The sequence below is a fragment of the Arvicola amphibius genome, chromosome 8 (assembly GCF_903992535.2).
Source record: "Arvicola amphibius chromosome 8, mArvAmp1.2, whole genome shotgun sequence".
Lineage (NCBI taxonomy): Eukaryota > Metazoa > Chordata > Mammalia > Rodentia > Cricetidae > Arvicola > Arvicola amphibius.
Window position 1 is genome coordinate 14,535,403 of NC_052054.1, and position 18,510 is coordinate 14,553,912.

The following is an 18,510-nucleotide window of genomic DNA, read 5'->3' on the forward strand; positions in this document are numbered from 1 at the left end:
CTAATGTTGAGCAGTTGTAGGCAGGGGAGCTTCCTGGTTTAATTTAACACTAATTATCAAAAAACAAGAGACATGCTTGTCTGTGGTCTCAGACACTATTCCAGAGATAAGAACTGAATGTCGTCACCTTGTTTAACTGTCAGTCATTGATTGCCATTCATGACTTCAGAGTGGATTCATCTTGAACCTCCATGGCCCAGAAGTTTCTCTGCAAGTCTGTCAAGTCCCTAAGCTACAGATATTCCAAGTAGTCTAGTCGTGTCTGGTCACTCTATAACAAATTTTTCTTATTGCTCTGAGCAAGTATTATTTAGGCTCAGAGTTGGGGGGAATGCAGTCCATTGTAGAGAGAAGATGAAGGGCCAGGCATCCCCACAGTGGCAAGGGTGTGTCTGGCCTATGACTTCTTTGGAACAGGAAGCTGGGAGCAGATACAAAGCAAACTGGGTTATAGACCCTCAAAGCTCATTCTGATGACCTGCTTCCTCTAGCAAAGCTTCACTTGTTAAAGGTTCTACAACTCTCCAAACAACAGTGCCACCAACTGGACACTAAGTGTTCAAACACATGAGCCTATGGGGGACATTTCAGTTTTAATCCACATCAGTCATGTTCTAGAGAACTATTCTGCCATTCAGTTAAATTATGCCCTTTGAGATGTCTGGTCCTTGAATCCCTCATGGCTTTTATTCCTTAAAAAAATACGTACCTGCCTTTTACACACACACACACACACACACACACACACACACACACCCCAGTATATCATATGAAAACATCCCATGCTTTTGAGCATTACAATTACTAAAAAATGAAATTTTTTACATAAATTAGGTTTTTACAATACAAAATGCCAAAATTATTTTAGAAGTAGGTAGATCATGGTGATGTTTTGCAGTTTGTTTAGTTTGGCATACCATTTTCTCATTTTTACTCTTTCTTGATGCTCAGCCCTTTGCTGTTTTTTTTAAATAAATGCAGTTATTATCAGCCAAACCTCCCCATATATTTGGCTTATATTAATTCTATAGGTACCTTAAACCTAATGTATCCAAGACCAAATGCAATCATAATGCCAACAAGCCTGATTTCTCATGCTTCAGAACTGATCACCTGTAAATTCAAGAGACTATAAGATCCAGCTTTTTCATCTGGGCTTTGTAATGAAGAGGGTAACTATTTAAATCACACATTTATTAAAAGTTTTTCTCATATCAAAGTACAGAGACATATAAAAATAACCAAGTCCATCTAGACAGCTCCTGGGTCATTAGCTATACCTTCTAGATCCTGCCGTCTATTGCTTTACCATTTATACCTTGATCCAACAAAAAAAAAACTATACTACTATTACTATTTATTGCATTAAACACTATTTTTGTGTAGCAGTATATCTATGTTTTCCTATCTGTAACACCACGTATATTATGTTATTAGGGAGAGTATAAGATCCAAGGAAAGCTGAAAACATGTGGGAGTGTGGTTGGAAGGCAGCATTGTCTAGTAATAAAAGAGTTGAGAGGCACATAGGCATCTTGGTCTGATTCAAGGACTGGATGAGGCTTGATTCCTAATGCCAACAGCTTTATTGGTCAACCGTTATCTGCATCAGTCATGGTGAATCTAAGCTATGAATGCCCACCTAATGAAAATACTGAAATGTCATTTAAGAGGGCAAGGAACTGACCTGCTCCTGTGTTCTTTGTGTATGTACAGATCCAATGCAGAAAGCACAGCTGTCCACTTGGAGGCATTGAAGAAGTTAGCCTTGGCCTTGCAGGAGAAGAAGAATGCCATTGAAGACCTGAAAGACCACAAACAGAAACTGATAGAGCACCTGAGTCTGGATGACAGAGAGTTGGTCAAAGAGCAGACCAGTCACTTGGAGCGACGCTGGTTTCAGCTTGAGGACCTTGTCAAAAGGAAAATCCAGGTGTCAGTCACCAACTTGGAGGAATTAAATGTGGTACAATCCAGATTCCAGGAGCTGATGGAGTGGGCGGAAGAGCAACAACCCAACATTGTGGAGGCCTTGAAGCAGAGCCCACCTCCCGACATGGCTCAGAACCTCCTCATGGACCACCTGGCCATCTGCAGTGAGCTGGAGGCCAAGCAGATGCTCCTGAAGTCCCTGATGAAGGATGCAGATCGTGTGATGGCTGACCTTGGCCTCAATGAACGGAAAGTGATCCAGAAGGCACTCTCGGATGCCCAGAAGCATGTGAACTGTCTCAGCGACTTAGTGGGCCAGCGAAGGAAATACTTGAACAAGGCTTTGTCTGAGAAAACCCAGTTCCTCATGGCAGTCTTTCAGGCCACCAGCCAAATCCAACAACACGAGCGAAAGATCATGTTCCGGGAATATATCTGCCTACTTCCAGACGATGTGAGCAAGCAGATCAAAACATGTAAGACCGCGCAGGCCAGTCTTAAGACTTACCAAAATGAGGTCACCGGACTTTGGGCACAGGGTCGTGAATTGATGAAAGGAATAATAGAACAAGAAAGGCCGGAAGTGCTGGGGAAGCTTCAGGAGTTGCAGAGCGTCTATGACACAGTTTTGCAAAAATGTAGTCACCGCTTGCAGGAACTGGAGAAAAGCCTCGTTTCTAGAAAGCATTTTAAAGAAGATTTTGATAAAGCCTGCCATTGGCTTAAACAAGCAGACATTATCACATTTCCTGAAATCAATCTCATGAATGAGAGGGTTGAGCTCCATGCACAATTGGACAAATACCAGAACATTCTAGAACAATCTCCGGAGTACGAGAACCTTCTGCTTACACTGCAGAGGACTGGGCAGGCCATGCTACCATCACTAAATGAAGTTGACCATTCCTACCTCAGTGAAAAACTCAGTGCTCTGCCCCAACAATTCAATGTCATTGTCGCCTTGGCTAAGGACAAGTTTTATAAAATCCAGGAAGCAATTCTGGCCCGAAAGGAATATGCTTCTTTGATAGAGTTGACAACCCAGTCTCTGGGTGAACTGGAAGACCAATTCCTGAAGATGAGAAAAATGCCCTCAGACCTGATCGTTGAGGAGAGTGTGTCCCTTCACGAGAGATGCAAAGCCCTTCTGGGTGAAGTAGTGGGCCTTGGGGAAGCCGTGAATGAACTGAACCAGAAGAAAGAAAGTTTTCGCAGCACGGGGCAGCCTTGGCAGCCGGAGAAGATGCTACAGCTGGCTGCTCTGTATCACAGGCTGAAGCGACAAGCAGAGCAAAGGGTCGGTTTCTTAGAAGACACCACCAGCGCGTACAAAGAACATGCAAGGATGTGCCAGCAGCTAGAGAGCCAACTGGAAGTCGTGAAAACAGAGCAGGCCAAAGTGAACGAGGAAACGCTGCCCGTGGAGGAGAAGCTCAAGGTATACCACTCGCTGGCAGGAAGTCTGCAGGACTCGGGGATTCTGCTTAAACGAGTGGCTGTTCACCTCGAAGATCTTACTCCACACCTCGATCCCTCGGCTTATGAGAAGGCCAAGGGTCAGGTCCAGTCCTGGCAGGAGGAGCTGAAACAGTTGACATCCGGCGTCGGGGAGATGGTGACAGAGTGTGAGAGCAGAATGGTACAGAGCATAGACTTCCAGACGGAAATGAGTCGTTCCCTGGACTGGCTTCGGAGGGTGAAGGCAGAGCTCAGTGGGCCAGTGTGCCTGGACCTCAGCCTCCAGGACATCCAGGAGGAGATCCGAAAGATCCAGATCCACCAGGAGGAAGTGCTGTCTAGCCTGAGGATCATGAGTGCCTTGAGTCACAAGGAGCAGGAGAAGTTCGCCAAAGTCAAGGAGCTGATTTCTGCAGACCTGGAGCACACCTTGGCTGAGCTCAAGGAGCTGGACGGGGATGTGCAGGAAGCCCTGCGCACACGGCAGGTCGGTAGGGGGCGCTCTGTCTTCCTTTTCCAGGCTGCCTCTCTTGTAAGCACATGAAAAATCTGGTTAGGGCTGGTTCTGTGTTTCAAGTCCAGTGCTTTATTTTATGCAAGTGTGTTGGGTCAGGCATATAATTTCAGCTCTTGAGCTGTGGAAACAGGAGGATTAGGAGTTCAAGGTCATCCTAAACTACAAACCACTTTGAGGCTATCCTGGGCTACAGGAGACCTTATCTCAAAAGACACAAAACTAAAAAGAAAAAAGAAAGAAACATAACAAAAATGTGGACATTGCTTTTTTGATGGTTCATCAAATCCTCCTCAATGGTGACTTCAAAGACCAGACCATTTTAATTGTTTATGTGTACGGTCATTTTTATATGTCCCACACTAGATACATTTTACTTAAACTGGTTTTCATTTTCTGCAACTGATTTACTATTTTGATTGACATATAGTCACTGGACATAGTCCTGGGTTTCCTAAGGACATTTCTGTGCATGATTCCCCCGTCCCATTCGCCTCGTGTCTTTCTCTAGTTCGTTTTCATTCTCATGTCATAGACACGCACATTATGTGTGTTTGTAGTTTTAAAAAAAAGATCTAGGCTCTGTACACCTAGTATGACACTCTCTAGGTGCTCACATCCTTCTGCAAATGACACCATCTCCTTGCTCATGGCTGAATAAAGTTCCATCACTTATGCCTACCACATTTTCTTTATCCATTCCTGTGGGTGGACCCTCGAGCATGCCAGAGAGTTGCAGTGAATGTAGATATCCAAGCGTCTCTGTGTCATGCTGACCTAGAACCCGTCAGGAAAATACCCAGGAGAGGTATGGTTGGCTTATACAATAGATCTGTTTGCAGTTTTTTGAGGAACCTCCAGACTGATCTAATTGGCATATTTTTAAAAAAAAAAAAAAAAAAGAAAGAAAAAATGGAAAAAAGTACATACCTTTACCCGTTCATACAACTCCCTTAACAATCGAGTATAGCAACATTATATTAGGTGTCGGAAGAGACCTGGAGATGACGCCGAGCACAGCACAGTGTGTAGGGTCCGTGCACACACTGCAGCGCTTTACACAAAAGCCTTGCACATGCGCACTACATTAGCAAAGGTTCTGGGAATTTTCCCCGCATGGAAGCATTGTGACTAATACTGATAGAATGAGGCCAGCGGGTACTTAGTGCCCTTTTATACTACACGAAATCTGGTATTTTGAAAACCTCAATGGATGGAGAGGGGCCCCAGGCAGTAGAGCCAGACAGATGACAAAGACCAATTCCAGTGCTCAGGCGGGCTCTTTGGTAAGTTGTCCCTCCCACTGCCCCGTTTCTTCTCCCCTTCTTCAGGTAGGATTGCTCCCCTCTCTTGACATCAAATATAACCCAGCAGGAACATGGGTTGAAAAGCACTGTGGTTCTCAGTCTCCCTAATGCTGCCACCCTTAGTGCAGCTCCTCAGGTAGTGGTGACTCCCCAGCCAGAAAACTATTTATTCTGTTGCTATCCCATCACTGTAATTTTGCTACTTTTATGAATTGCAATGTAAGTATCCAATATACAGGATATCTGTGACCCCAAAAGGGGTCACCACCCATAGGTCGAAACCCGCTGGTTGATTCTTTGTTTCAAGTTGGCGATTCCTGAACACCGTCTTCCACCCGGGAGGCTGCCTCTGCTTTGCCTCTGTCCCTTGGTGGCCTCCATCCAGATGTTACGGGCAAGCATTTGTAGCCCACTTGCTCACCCTTTGATCTCCCTTCCCATTCTCTCCTTGTTTGCTTCCCACCCTGACTTTCGCTGTCTTTGCTTTCAGTGTAGTTCCCCTTGTCCAGTCGTTGACGGCTGGTAAGAGTATTTCCTCTCCTTCTAGATCTGAAGCAGCAAGCCTTATGGATTTTTACTTTGTCTAGTTTAGTCTTTGCTCAAGACTCAAGGGCAAACTGTTCATTTCCAGAAGCTGGCAAAGGCTAGTTTGGATGCTGAACGTTGTCATTCCTTTAACCCCCTGAGGCAAAACTACTTCACAAGTCATCTAGCCACTACACTTTGTATTTTGTTTTGAGGAATACATATACATACACCAAGAAAAGTTTCCAAACCAGTCCAGACTAGCAAAAATTTATAGTTCATGTCTCTCCTTGCTTATCCATGACATATTTTAATCGCATTGGCAGAATTATAGTAAGATGAGCAAAGGGAGGAATAAAGGATTCCTCTCACCAGTAAAACAATTTTCCCAATTTCTGTGTTAACTTCTCATGGCTTTTATAGAGCTGGGAACTAAAAAAGAGATGGAAAAAACGAAAGGACTTCCTACAAGCTTCCTGCAAATGGAAGCTGATTATATCATGGTAACTGTCTTTCAGGCAACCTTGACAGAAATATACAGCCACTGTCAAAGGTACTATCAAGTGTTCCAGACAGCCAATGACTGGCTGGAGGATGCTCAAGAAATGCTACAGCTGGCAGGCAACGGCCTAGATGTGGAGAGCGCCGAGGAGAATCTCAAAAGTCACGAGGAATTTTTCAAAACAGAGGGCCAGTTCCACAGCCACATGGAGGAGCTCCAAGGTCTTGTGACCAAGCTGGATCCACTCATCAAGCCAAATGGAAAGGAAGAGCTAGCACAGAAGATGGCTTCCCTGGAAAAGAGGAGCCAGAGGGTCTTCCAGGACGCCCATGCCCAGCGGGACCTCCTGCAGAGGTATTTAGAGTAGGTTCACGCAAAAAGATGTTGTCACACAGAAAGCAACAGCATTCTAACAGAATGTATATAGTGACACACATCAGCGTGTCCATTTGTTTTCTCCTCTTAACATTAGACACGGGAACACCAGGGCTCTGTGTGGAAACAGATGGGTTTCTTTTGCTTATTTATTTCTCTTGGACTCTTTCCAGATGTACGGTTCAATGGCAGGAGTACCAAAAAGCAAGAGAAGAGGTTATCGAGTTGATGAACGATGGGGAAAAGAAGCTGTCTGAGTTTTCATTGCTGAAGACTTCCTCAGGCCAGGAAGCTGAGGAGAAGTTGTCAAAGCACAAGGTCAGTTTTGTTGTTGTTATTTTGATGTCGTTTACTGTTAATTGCAACAAGTCTTTGTGATGTGTCCAGAATCATAGCTTTAAATCTTTCTTTATTTCCATTCGGCTTCCTTTGGTATGATAAAAACACAAATAAGCACATTTCATGGTTGGGGGGTGCTGACAAGAAATGCATAGCTAAAGATCAAGAGAGAAATTCAAAGCAATTGCTTCTGAGAAGATACGGTCCTTAAAAATGGCGGTAAAGGGCTGGGGAGATGGCTCAGTGGGTAGTAATACTGGCTGTGCAAGCCTGACACCTGACAACCTGAGTCAGGTCCCCTGAACCCACATAAAAAGCAAGGAGTGCAGGCACAGGTTAGGAATTCTAGCACCTCTACAGCAAGGGAGATAGCAACAGGAGAATCCCCTAGAAGCTCCTGAAGTCAGTACAACAGCTAAAACAAGAGAGACGCCATCTACCAAACAAGGTGGAAAAGAAAGAACTGACCCATAAAAGGTCGTCTTTAACTCCTGCACATATCCTGTCAGCCCCCAGAATAAATAACTAACTAAACCTTTTAAAACATCAGCAAATATTCTGATAACTTGGACTAATATCTCTGGATGACTTGAACTAACTAAAACAAAATCCAGAAATAAATGACCATGTGTCCCTCAACTAGCATAACAACATAAGGAAGATAGGAGCATTCTAAAATACCAAAGTAAAATTTTCTTTCATTTCTGTTGATATTCAGAAAATAAAAAAAAATCATCTCAAGTAGAAAATAATTTCTTTCATAAATGAATAATATCTGCCTTTCAAAATAAATCAATCCAAACCCAACCCTGATAAGTAAAACTTTAGAGTTATGAGAGGAAGCAAAATGTATTCATAATTATTAATTTACTTTGGGGTTTTGGGGGCAGGTTTCCAGGTATCCTAGGCTGATCTCGAACTCTCCACATAGTGGAAGATGACCTTGACCTCCTGATTCCCTTGCCCCACCTCCCCACCACTAGATTTATACCATCATAACTGTCTGAGGGACCTAAATTTATATAGAAATATCTCCTTTTACAAGTGTCTTTGGGCTTTTACTCAAGCCCACTGAACTTAAAAGACAAAATCAATCTTTCTCTAACCCCCTCTACTCACCCCCAACCCTGCACTAGGCTGTAGTGTCTGTAGTTGACTCTTTCCATGAGAAAATTGTGGCCCTGGAGGAAAAAGCATCACACCTAGAGAAAACCGGAAACGATGCAAGCAAAGCCACCCTAAGCAGGTCGATGACCACTGTCTGGCAGCGCTGGACGCGTCTCCGTGCTGTGGCCCAGGACCAGGAGAAGATCCTGCAGGATGCCATAGATGAGTGGAAGGGCTTGAGCAATCAGGTAACTTTCCTTCCAGATCGGCTTAAGTTGGGCCTTGTTCTATTTCTCAAAGATTAGGATGTACTTTGAAAACTAGTATCTTGTCTTTTGCCTTCGTGTTAGCTGCATTTCTTTTGCTGTGATAAAACACCATGACCAAGGGAAGAAAGAGTTTATTTTGGCTTAGGGTTCCAGAGGATTAGGGTCCTCAGTGGCAGGAGGCATGGCAGCAGACAACAGGCATGACAGTTGGAGCAGCAAGCTCAGAGCTCACATCTTGAACCACAAGCACCAAGCAGGGAGCACAAGCTGGGAGTAGGGGAAGACCTCAGCTCTTTCCCACAGTGACATATTTCGTCCACTAAAGCCACACCTCCTCAACCTCCTCAAACAGCAGAGCCATTAACTGCAGACCAAGTATTCAAGTATTCAAATACCCGAGGCTGGAGGTGGAGGTGGGGGATTTCTCGTTCAAACAGTACATGCTTCTCTTTTGAAATTAGTCTCATGAAACTTTCATCATCTTTTCCATTTCAAATTAAATTTTGAAACAAAATGTAATGTGCATTGTACAATTTAGTTTTGTTAGGGCCAGAGAGCATGGGGAGAGTAATATAATGTTCATGACAGGGAGTAGAAAGAAAGAATACAAGGGCCAGAAGAATGAATGCGCGAGGCAGGATGAGGGAAATACAGGGAGCCTGGAGAGAGAGAGAGGGATAGGATAAACCAAAACCAAGTATTTATGAAAATGTTATAAGGGAATCTGTTGTTTTGTATACTAATTTTAAAATAAACAAAAGCCAGCTAAATGGTTCAACAGGTAAAAGGGCTTGCGGTACAGGACCGATGGCTGGATTTGATCCCCAGAACCCACAGTGAAGTGAGAGAACAGACTCCTAAAGCTGTCATACGACATTCACATGCGTGTTACATGGACACCTGCGCTCTTGTTCTTGTGTCTGCCTCACACACGCACGTGCACACACACTCACATTAATAATAACTAAAACTTCAAAAATAAATATATAAATGAATTTTTAAAAAGAAAATTAAGCAATAAAATTTAGAAAAGAAGACAAGTCCAGTGTGAGTCCCATTTGTTTTAAACCTATTTTGGAAAAAGTCCAAAATTAATTTTTTTCTTTGTTGGAAAAATAAGATTTGAACGTATTTCTCAAATCCGTGTATAATTTCTTCCACCCAATAGGTAAGGCTCAGTGTTTTAGCCACACCTCCCTGGTGACTCCCACACACGCTTGGGCTAACTTTAAGAGTGGATGTTTTGTGTGCTCGTTCATTTAATGTTTCTCTGCCGCTTGTAGTCTGTGACTGCCTTGCTAAGATTGGGGGATTAATAATTTAAACCCAGGTTAAGAGAGGTGGTCTTTCATGTTAAAGCTACCATGTCAGTTTTTATTTCTAAAATTCAGAATTTATGTCATCATGGTGGACGATGTCAAGTGTGTCTGTCACTTAGTGGCCCCGCCATATTATTTCTCAGTATGATTTTGAGCTTCACAAGAAGCTTGTTTCATCTGCTTGTCACTAGATGAAAGAAACCACTGAAATGATTGCGCAGCTGCAAGGTAAATTACCTGAAAGTGCAATAGAAAAGGCCTCCAAAGCAGAGCTCATGGCCCTTCTTGAATGCCACGACACGTGTTCGCTGGAGCTGGAGCAGCAGCAGCTGGCCCTGGGCGTGTTACAGCAGCGAGCACTGAGCATGCTACAAGACGGGGCCCTCCCAGGCGCCGCCAGAGAAGAGGCGCCCATCCTGCGGGAAATCTCTGCAATGCAAGATCAATGTCTCAGGTAACTGCATCCCTGTTTTGTTCACTGTTATAACTGGCCTTGACTCAAAGGAACACCTGGGGTACTCAGGCATGGGGATGCTCCATTATGCCAGGTGCATGCCTTTCTATTCCTGCCTTTCTTAGCTCTTCCAGTCTTCATTAGACAAGGACACCTATGCTAATAGAAATATTACATGATAATAAGAGCCAGTGGGGGGGATACCTTAGTTCATAAAGTACCTGCTCCACAAGTGTAATGGTCCAGGTTTGATCTTCAGCACCCACATTTTAAAGGAAAAAGAAAAGTTGAACATGGTAGCCTACGCTTGCTACCCCAGCAACAGGACATAGCGGCAGGCAGATCTCTGGAACTGGCTAGCTAGGGAGCTTAGCCTACCCCATGGACTCGAGGCCATCAGTGTTATGATTTTTGGCATGGGCGACCCTGAATTATAACAATAGAGACTCCATCTGTAAAACAAACCCAGGGATAGCTTCCGAGGAACTACACCAAAGTTTGACTTCTGGTCTTTATATACATGCACTTGCACCTGCATATTTGTGAGCGCACGCACGTGCACGTGCACACACACACACACACACACACACACACACACACAGGCATGGATGGGGTGGAGGATAATGTTAAGTCAAAATAACTCATTACTCACCTTCCTGCATTCTAAAGTACTGAGAGATGACCAAAGGACCAGTTCAGCAAAGTATTGCAAAATATGCACAATGTTGTTACCGAAATCACCTTAAGGAAGGAAGGTTTAGTTTGGCTTCACAGTCTGAGGGGGATATAGTCCGTCACAGGAGGGGAGGCACAGTGGATCATGAGGTCCCTGCTCTCACTGCACCCAAGTCAGGAAACAGAGCGGTTAATGGTGGTATGTGCTCGGTTTGCTCTCTCTTGCTTTCCTTTTGATTCAGACTAGGACCCCAGCCTGTGGGGGTAGTGCCACCCACATTTAGGAGAGGACATCCCCCTTCCATTAGACATCTCTGGAAAGTTGCTCATAAGTGTGTTTCTCGGGTGATTCTACACCCAGGGCAGCTGGAAATGGAGATGGACCTGCATAAACACTAAGAGAAAACAAGCAGAGGTAACTAGCTAGAGGGGTAGGGATGGCAAAGAAGGTGTCTTCTGCAGCTGGAGTCTGAGCAGGTTTGAATGACACCGGGGTGGAATGACATACAATTTAGAAATCCCTTGGGCAGTGGGAGAGAGGATGAGTCATTCAGAAGATAACAAATGGCAGGCACACTGACACAGAAATGTCATCCTAACTGCCAGCAGGCTGAGGCAGGAGTGTTGTGAGTTCGAGGTCAGCCTGGCTGTTAGTAAGTCCCAGGTTACATGTGGATCTTTGCAACTGAGCTTTATTTAAAATGTCCGTTTGTTAAAGCGCGATCATCCGTTGGTGATCTGGGGAATGGGGGCACAGATGACACAAAAATCAAAGGATTCGTCCCAATCCTTGACAGTGAATCCAGGAAAAGTTCATCTTGGTGTTCTGGAACTGAAACACCATTAATAAAAACTCAGAGACTGGTATCAGGGTTCAGCCTGAAGATCAGAAAAGCAAAGCAGCCAACCACTGGCTCTTACCTCAATTTTAGTCTGAAATGGTGATCCTGCCTCCAGGAATCTCAGAATGAGACTGAGCCTGAGAGCTGTCTCCTCTGTCTCTTAATCCTCTATAGTTCTGGGATTAAAGGCATGTACCACTGGAGTTAAAGGCATGTACTGATGGTTTCTATGGCAACTATTGTGGTTATTGGGATTAAAGGTATGTGTTACTATTGCCTGGTCTGTATGGCTGACCAGTGGGGCTGTTTTACTCTCTGATCTTCACCTAAGCTTTATTTACTAAAATACAAATGAAATGTCACCACATAGAACAGGCCTCATTCACTTCTTGGGCCATTGGGAAAATGTCTTTAAATAATTTTGTCCCTCTATTAAGTAACATTATCTCATACAAATATATATTCACCTCTCTTAGTTATTAATGGTGTTAGGGTGATCTGATACTATGCACTGAAAAGTCTTTTAGCCCGTTAATTCAAATCAGTCAAGACGTTGACATTAATCATGGTGACATGTCGAGAGGTTGATTCTTTCTGTAAAGGCTAACTTCTTACAGCTACACATGTACCAATGGTCCATCACTTTCAAATGGTGATGATACCTTACCATTTGAGCAGATCTGAAAGAAGAAGTAAAGAATCTGGCTATCGTTAGGTTTTCTGTATAGGGAAATAAATAGCAATTTAGTGTCAGGGAACAAAGTCAACTCTCAAATTTCCAAGTGATAAATTATTCACCCCCCAGTGACGCAACTTCTTCTGTTATACTTGAACTGAACTCTGGTGTCACTAAACAATATCTCACAGAGCTAGAAGTAACATGACCTGCTCCAAACTAGGCTTTCCCCTTTCTGTGTCTGTTATAAAACTGTGGCATGCCCGGGAGAGTTCCTTTCACCTCAGATCTGCTTCTCCTTTCTCCCTCTGGTATTCTGAAGCATGCAAGACAAAGTGAAGAGTCACGGCAAACTGGTGAAGCAGGAGCTACAGGAACGGGGAGCGGTCGAGACTCAAATCAATGCTGTGAAGTCTTGGGTTCAAGAAACGAAGGACTATCTGGGAAATCCGACGATAGAGATAGACACGCAATTGGAAGAACTGAAGGTACAGATGTCTCCTCGCTCTCTATGCTCGTCATGTCAAAAACATGGCCTTTGTTCCCGGTGACTCTTGTGCATACTTAATGAATTGTCAATTAGAACTTTCAGGCATGAATTATATAGATGTGATGTATTATTCCTTCTTGGCATCAGTTGCCTGATGGAAGGGGACATACTGAAGTTCACTTCCCTCGCAGGAAATGAACTGCTTTTCTCTAATTTCATAACTGATGAAAATAGATAACTTTATCTCTAGATCTGTATAAAGTGTGCCCCTTATCAGGTCCCCATTATTTTCTTGTTCTGCCTTCTTTCCTTAGATCCTCCTGACAGAAGCCACCAGCCACCGAGAGAGCATCGAGAAAATTGCAGAGGAACAGAAGGATAAGTACCTGGGTCTTTACACTGTATTACCATCTGAAATCTCCCTCCAGCTAGCTGAAGTTGCGCTGGACCTAAAGATCCATGATCAGGTGAGCTTATTGGGTGTCTTTCTGTTCTCTCGCAGGTTAGTCCTATAAGAGGTATCTTAGTTTGTGCAATCATACTTCCCAGGAAACCTTAGTAAATAACTGACCACTATAAAACAATTAGCATTCACTTGGAACTCTTTCCTGGGCAAGAAACATGTCAAATGACCACAGCTATGAACAGAGATATTATACAAACACATCACTGTGACAGGCATCCTGACAGATGCAAGGGAGGGAAGAAGGATTTGTTTGGACTCAGGGAGGACATTCCATCATGGTAGGAGAGGCATGGCAGGAATGTGTGACTGGAATGCCTCATGTATTGGAGAAGAGAAAGCAGAAATTTTGGGCTATTGGTAGAGATGGCTCGAAACTTCAAGTGCTACAGGCAGGAACCCTCGTCTTCCAGCTAATCTCCGTGTTCAGAAAGAACCACAACATCCACAGACAGCACCAACCCATCACCCAATAACCGGAAGCCTGGTGTTCAAGACATAAACAAAGAAATAGAATTTATCTGCTTCTCCAACATGAGTAAAATAATATCTGAAATAAAAAGTAAGATATGACATGTTCCAATATTAATATTGAGTAACCAGAGTGTGCCGATCACTCTTCAAACAGTGACTTTAGTTCAGTGAGATAGAAGGTGGATGGGTGAAGATATTGAGGGAAAGGGACGCTCACGGGGAAGAGACAAGAGAAGTCAGGGCCGCAGTTGTCATGGCTGTGAATGCTGAGGGCCCATGGCATTAAAAGACGGGCTTCATTCTGCCCAATGGAAGGCTCACCATAATCAGAACTCAGAGCCACAGACTTGAAAATTATTTGAAACAAGAAATAAAGAGTCCTTTTTGGTGTGAAGACCAGGAGATTGGGGATCTCACTTCATAAAGAGGATTCACTTTCGTGTAAAAATTGTGTCATGTGGTATCTGTGTGGTGGCAAAATGAGTGGGTTTTAGAATTGTCTTGGTGGCTGATTACCAGAGCTTTTGAAGACCACTTATAGCCCTCTGCGTGGCACAAAGGGATGACACACACAGGTGCTAAGATGCTTGTGGATCAGAAAACATAGACCACAACATTCACACATCTAGGCTGCACTTTGGAATCTCCAGTGAAGGAGGCGGAGTGATTGGAGATCATAACAGAACCCAGTTCTACTGCACCAGGATTTAAACAAAGACAGGAGGAGGTTCTTTCTTTCTTCTTTCTTTCTTTCTTTCTTTCTTTCTTTCTTTCTTTCTTTCTTTCTCTCATTTGACTGGGCTATTGGACTTCTTGGACATCAGAAGATTGCAGGAAGGATAAGTTAACTAGTTAATGAAAAGTCCTTTAGTAGACTGGATACATAGCTCTGCAGTTACATGCACTGTTGCTCCTGAGGACCTGAGTTCCATTCCCGGCACTCATATCAGGAGGTTCACAACCACCTGTAACTCCAGCTTCAGGAGCTCTGGCACCCTCTTCTGGATGCCATCGGTACCCACACACATGCATACACACACACACACACACACACACACACACATACACACACACACATACACACACACAATTATTTAAATAATTTTCAAAAAAATTAAATTTTTCTCTGTTTACTTGTTGCTTTCTAGAGTTAGTCTCTGCAATCTAGTTATTTTGGCATTTGAGTCAAACTGATGCAGACCAGGACAGTTCCAAAGAAATGCTGCTTCTCTGAGAATTCAAAAGGCCTTTCTTTCTTTTTTAAGGTAGAAAAAATTTATATACATATTTATTTTTTTTAAAGAAGAAAACAAACTATCTTCTTTCATTATACATACCAATCCAAGTTCCCACTCCCTCCCCTCCCCCCTACTCCCTTCACATACCCTCCTACCCCACCACTGCCAGTGGCCCCTCAGTCTGCTCCAGCCTTGCAACTGTCAACCACACTCAGAGGGACCAGTTTGGTCCCATTCTTGGTCCTTCCCAGTCTGGCTTGAGTTGGTGAGTTCCCACTAGCTCAGGTAGACTGTTTTAGTGGGTGAACCCATCATGGTCTTGACCTTTTGCTCATATTCTGACTCCTCCCACTCTTCAACTGGCCCTCCAGAGCTCAGTCCAGTGCTCTGATGTGGGTCTCTGCCTGTTTCCATCAGTTGCTGGATGAAGGTTCTATGGTGATATTTGAGATATTCATTAGTCTGACTACAAGGCAAGGCCAGTTCAGGCACCCTCTCCTTTATTGCTTAGGGTCCTAACTGGGGTCATCCTTGTGGATCCCTGGGAATTTCTCTAGAATGAGGTTTCTGCTAACCCTATAATAGCTCCCTCAATCAAGATATCTCTTTCCTTGTTCTCATCTCTGTCCTTCTTCCATCTCAACTATCCCATCCCCTCAAGTTTTCCTCACCCCTCCTCTTCTCCCATCTTCTTCCCCTTCCACCCTCCCTTCTCTCCTCACCTCTATGCTCCCAGTTTTCTCAGGTGATCTTGTCTGTTTCCAATTTTCACGAGGGTCTATATATGTTTTTCTTTGGGTTCACCTTATTACTTAGCTTCTCTAGGATCATGAACTATAGGCTCGATATCCTTTGTTTATGGCTAGTATCCACTTATGAGTGAGTACATGGTGGCTCAAAGCCATCTATAATATAATCTGATGCTCTCTGCTGACAAACAGAACACTCACACATTTTTTTAAAAAAAGTATATAAACATGCAATAAAATGCATCCTTTACAAAGAAAAGTGAGGCTCAGTGGCAGAGTAATTGCCCAGCGGCATGTCTGCCCACACACATGCACATACGCACACACATATGCAACACACACAGTAAAAAGAAAAAAAAGCTATAAAGAGTATGTGTATTGCAGATACAAGGCCAATGAATAGACAAGCCAGGTGAGCTGCCTACAGAACAACACGAAGTAGCATCTGTAAATATTTAATGAATGACTCAGGGAGCCGACATTGATTTTGGTTTCTTGCTGGAACAGCAGAAGGAGCATAGTAAACGCACAAAGCTACTGAGGGTAAATCAACCTCAAAGCCTTGGGGGATTGGACCTACTTCCTCTAAACGTTTTAAAGATATTATTTATTTAGTTATATATGTGTGTGTATGTGTGTGTGTGCGTGTGTGCATGTGTGTGGGCAGACAAGCCGCTGGGCATACACGGAAGCCAGAAGAAAGCATCCAGTGTCCCCCCTCTATCACTGTCTACCTATCCATTGGAGGCAGGGTCTCTTCCTGAGTACAAGGATCCTGCATTCTCAGCGAGGCTGGAAGTCAGCCGCTTCAGCAATCCTCTTGCCTCTGCCCCCTGTGGAACCGGGAAACACCCAGCTTGATACCTGGATTCTGAGATCCAAACTCCAGCACTCCAGTCCTCACAGCTGCTCAAGTACCTCCAAACCTTGAGCTGTCTCTGTCCCCCGCCCCACTTTCATGAGTTCCATCTGTGTCACCTAAAACATGAGCAGTCGACATCTTTCGAGAACTTTAATCTCTTCTCCCATTTCAACAATGATGGGTTTTGATGTCCCCCTTGGTCATTTAGATCCAAGAGAAGGTACAGGAAATTGAGCAGGGAAAGGCCACAAGCCAGGAGTTCAGCCGCCAGATCCAGAAGGTGGCCAAAGATCTCACCACCATCCTCACAAAGCTGAAGGCCAAAACCGACAATCTAGTTCAAGCTAAGACTGACCAGAAGGTAAGGAGGAGGGGCAGAAGCTAAGGGGGGCAGGAGGTAAAGAGGGGTGGCTAGAAGGTAGGGGAGCAGAAGGTAAAGGGGAGCAGAGGTAAAGGAGGGGCAGAAGGTAAGAAGTGGGGAGAAGTGGAAAGACCATAATGCATTGCTGGCTGCTGGCTAAACTGCTTTGCCTTATCAGTGTTACCTAGTTATAGAGAGTTCTTAACAAACCATCAAAACCCAGCAGGAAAAGGAGGCAGTTAAAACACTCCATAAATATAATAACACCAGCCCATTTATGTAATTTATCATTGTGATAGATATACATGCATAGATACACATGCATGCATATATATGTAATAGAGTAGTAAAAGATTCATGACAATCTAAAAGTGCAAACTTCAGAATTCCAAGGCAAATCAGTCACATCTTGTGTTTGCACCCTGTTGATGAGCTAAACAGCTCAAATCCATTGGGTGGAGCAGAAGGAAAAACCAGTCCTCTCCCAGGGAAACAGATATAAGGCTCACAACACAGCCCACTCTGCTGCTCTCACCCAAGAGATGGAAACAGTTAAGTCCTGGTAGCACGATTATTTGTAACTCTTACCTTTAACTCCAACCATCTAAAGTAGAAACCTTCTGGTCTTAGGAAACCCTGAGAAATGTGTTCTCTGAATCCTTTGCTCTTTCCTGTTGATGCCTGTCCAGGCGCTGGAAGAAGAATTAGATGGCTGTAACTCAAAGCTTATGGAATTAGATGCTGCTGTACAAACATTCTCGGAACAGCATGGGCAGCTGGGCAAGCCGTTGGCCAAGAAGATAGGAAAGCTGATGGAACTCCACCAGCAAACCATCAGGCAGGCTGAGAGCCACCTAGCCAAACTCAACCAGGTATGCGGTCCAGGCTTGAAGGTAACCAGCATGCTTTAAAGTAGATATCATTACCATCTCGCTTTTGAAAATAAATAAAAAGACAGTAGTAGAGATGATGTAAGAGGTTTTCCTGTGGCTTATTTTCCACGGTGTTTCTATGATCTATATAGAAACCCATATTTGGTTCATAACAAACTATATTATTTTGACAAAGTTTCACATAAATAGACTTGGCTGTATATATACTTTGTAAACTGGAGATGTAATAGTAAAAGGAATAATCATCTACTAATGAGTTCTATAAAAGCAGTTTAGGATGGATCTAAATATCTTAAAGTTACATAGATACCCATATATACATCATCTTAAATTCTGAGTTGTTCAGCTTTTTCTTAGTGTTTTTTTTTTTATATATATCCTAAGCTGGCCTCAAATCAGTCACAGCCAATGAGGACCTTGATTTCCTGATCCTTCTGCCTCTTCCTCTGTCCTCCAGACTGGGATAACAGACACTGTACTTACTGTGGTACCCAGCTTAGGAATTGGTGATGGTGAATAATGGTGTTGAGATCCTGCAAGATGCAGTCCCTGCTGGCCACCTCCTTTACTCAGTGAGATGGAGAAAGATGATAGAAGGAGGTGGGGAGAATAAGATGAGAATGAAGAGTGAGAAAAAGAGAAATAAACATATTATGAACTTGGTTTATTACTCTAAGATCACCAGG

At 43.7% G+C, this 18,510-nt stretch overlaps 1 protein-coding gene across 6 annotated transcripts in view; it reads left to right on the forward strand.

Annotated features, from left to right (window-relative positions):
• The window catches only part of Syne1 (spectrin repeat containing nuclear envelope protein 1), a 467,607-nt gene that overhangs the window by 280,583 nt on the left and 168,514 nt on the right, over positions 1-18,510 (forward strand). For all 6 annotated transcript variants that reach the window (XM_042055521.1, XM_038339737.1, XM_038339735.1 and 3 more), the window contains 9 exons: positions 1,717-3,877; positions 6,255-6,592; positions 6,787-6,931; positions 8,089-8,307; positions 9,839-10,101; positions 12,617-12,782; positions 13,099-13,251; positions 16,779-16,931; positions 17,621-17,803. In XM_042055521.1, coding sequence (XP_041911455.1) covers positions 1,717-3,877; positions 6,255-6,592; positions 6,787-6,931; positions 8,089-8,307; positions 9,839-10,101; positions 12,617-12,782; positions 13,099-13,251; positions 16,779-16,931; positions 17,621-17,803 — 3,781 coding nt within the window. The remainder of the gene's footprint in view (positions 1-1,716; positions 3,878-6,254; positions 6,593-6,786; positions 6,932-8,088; positions 8,308-9,838; positions 10,102-12,616; positions 12,783-13,098; positions 13,252-16,778; positions 16,932-17,620; positions 17,804-18,510) is intronic.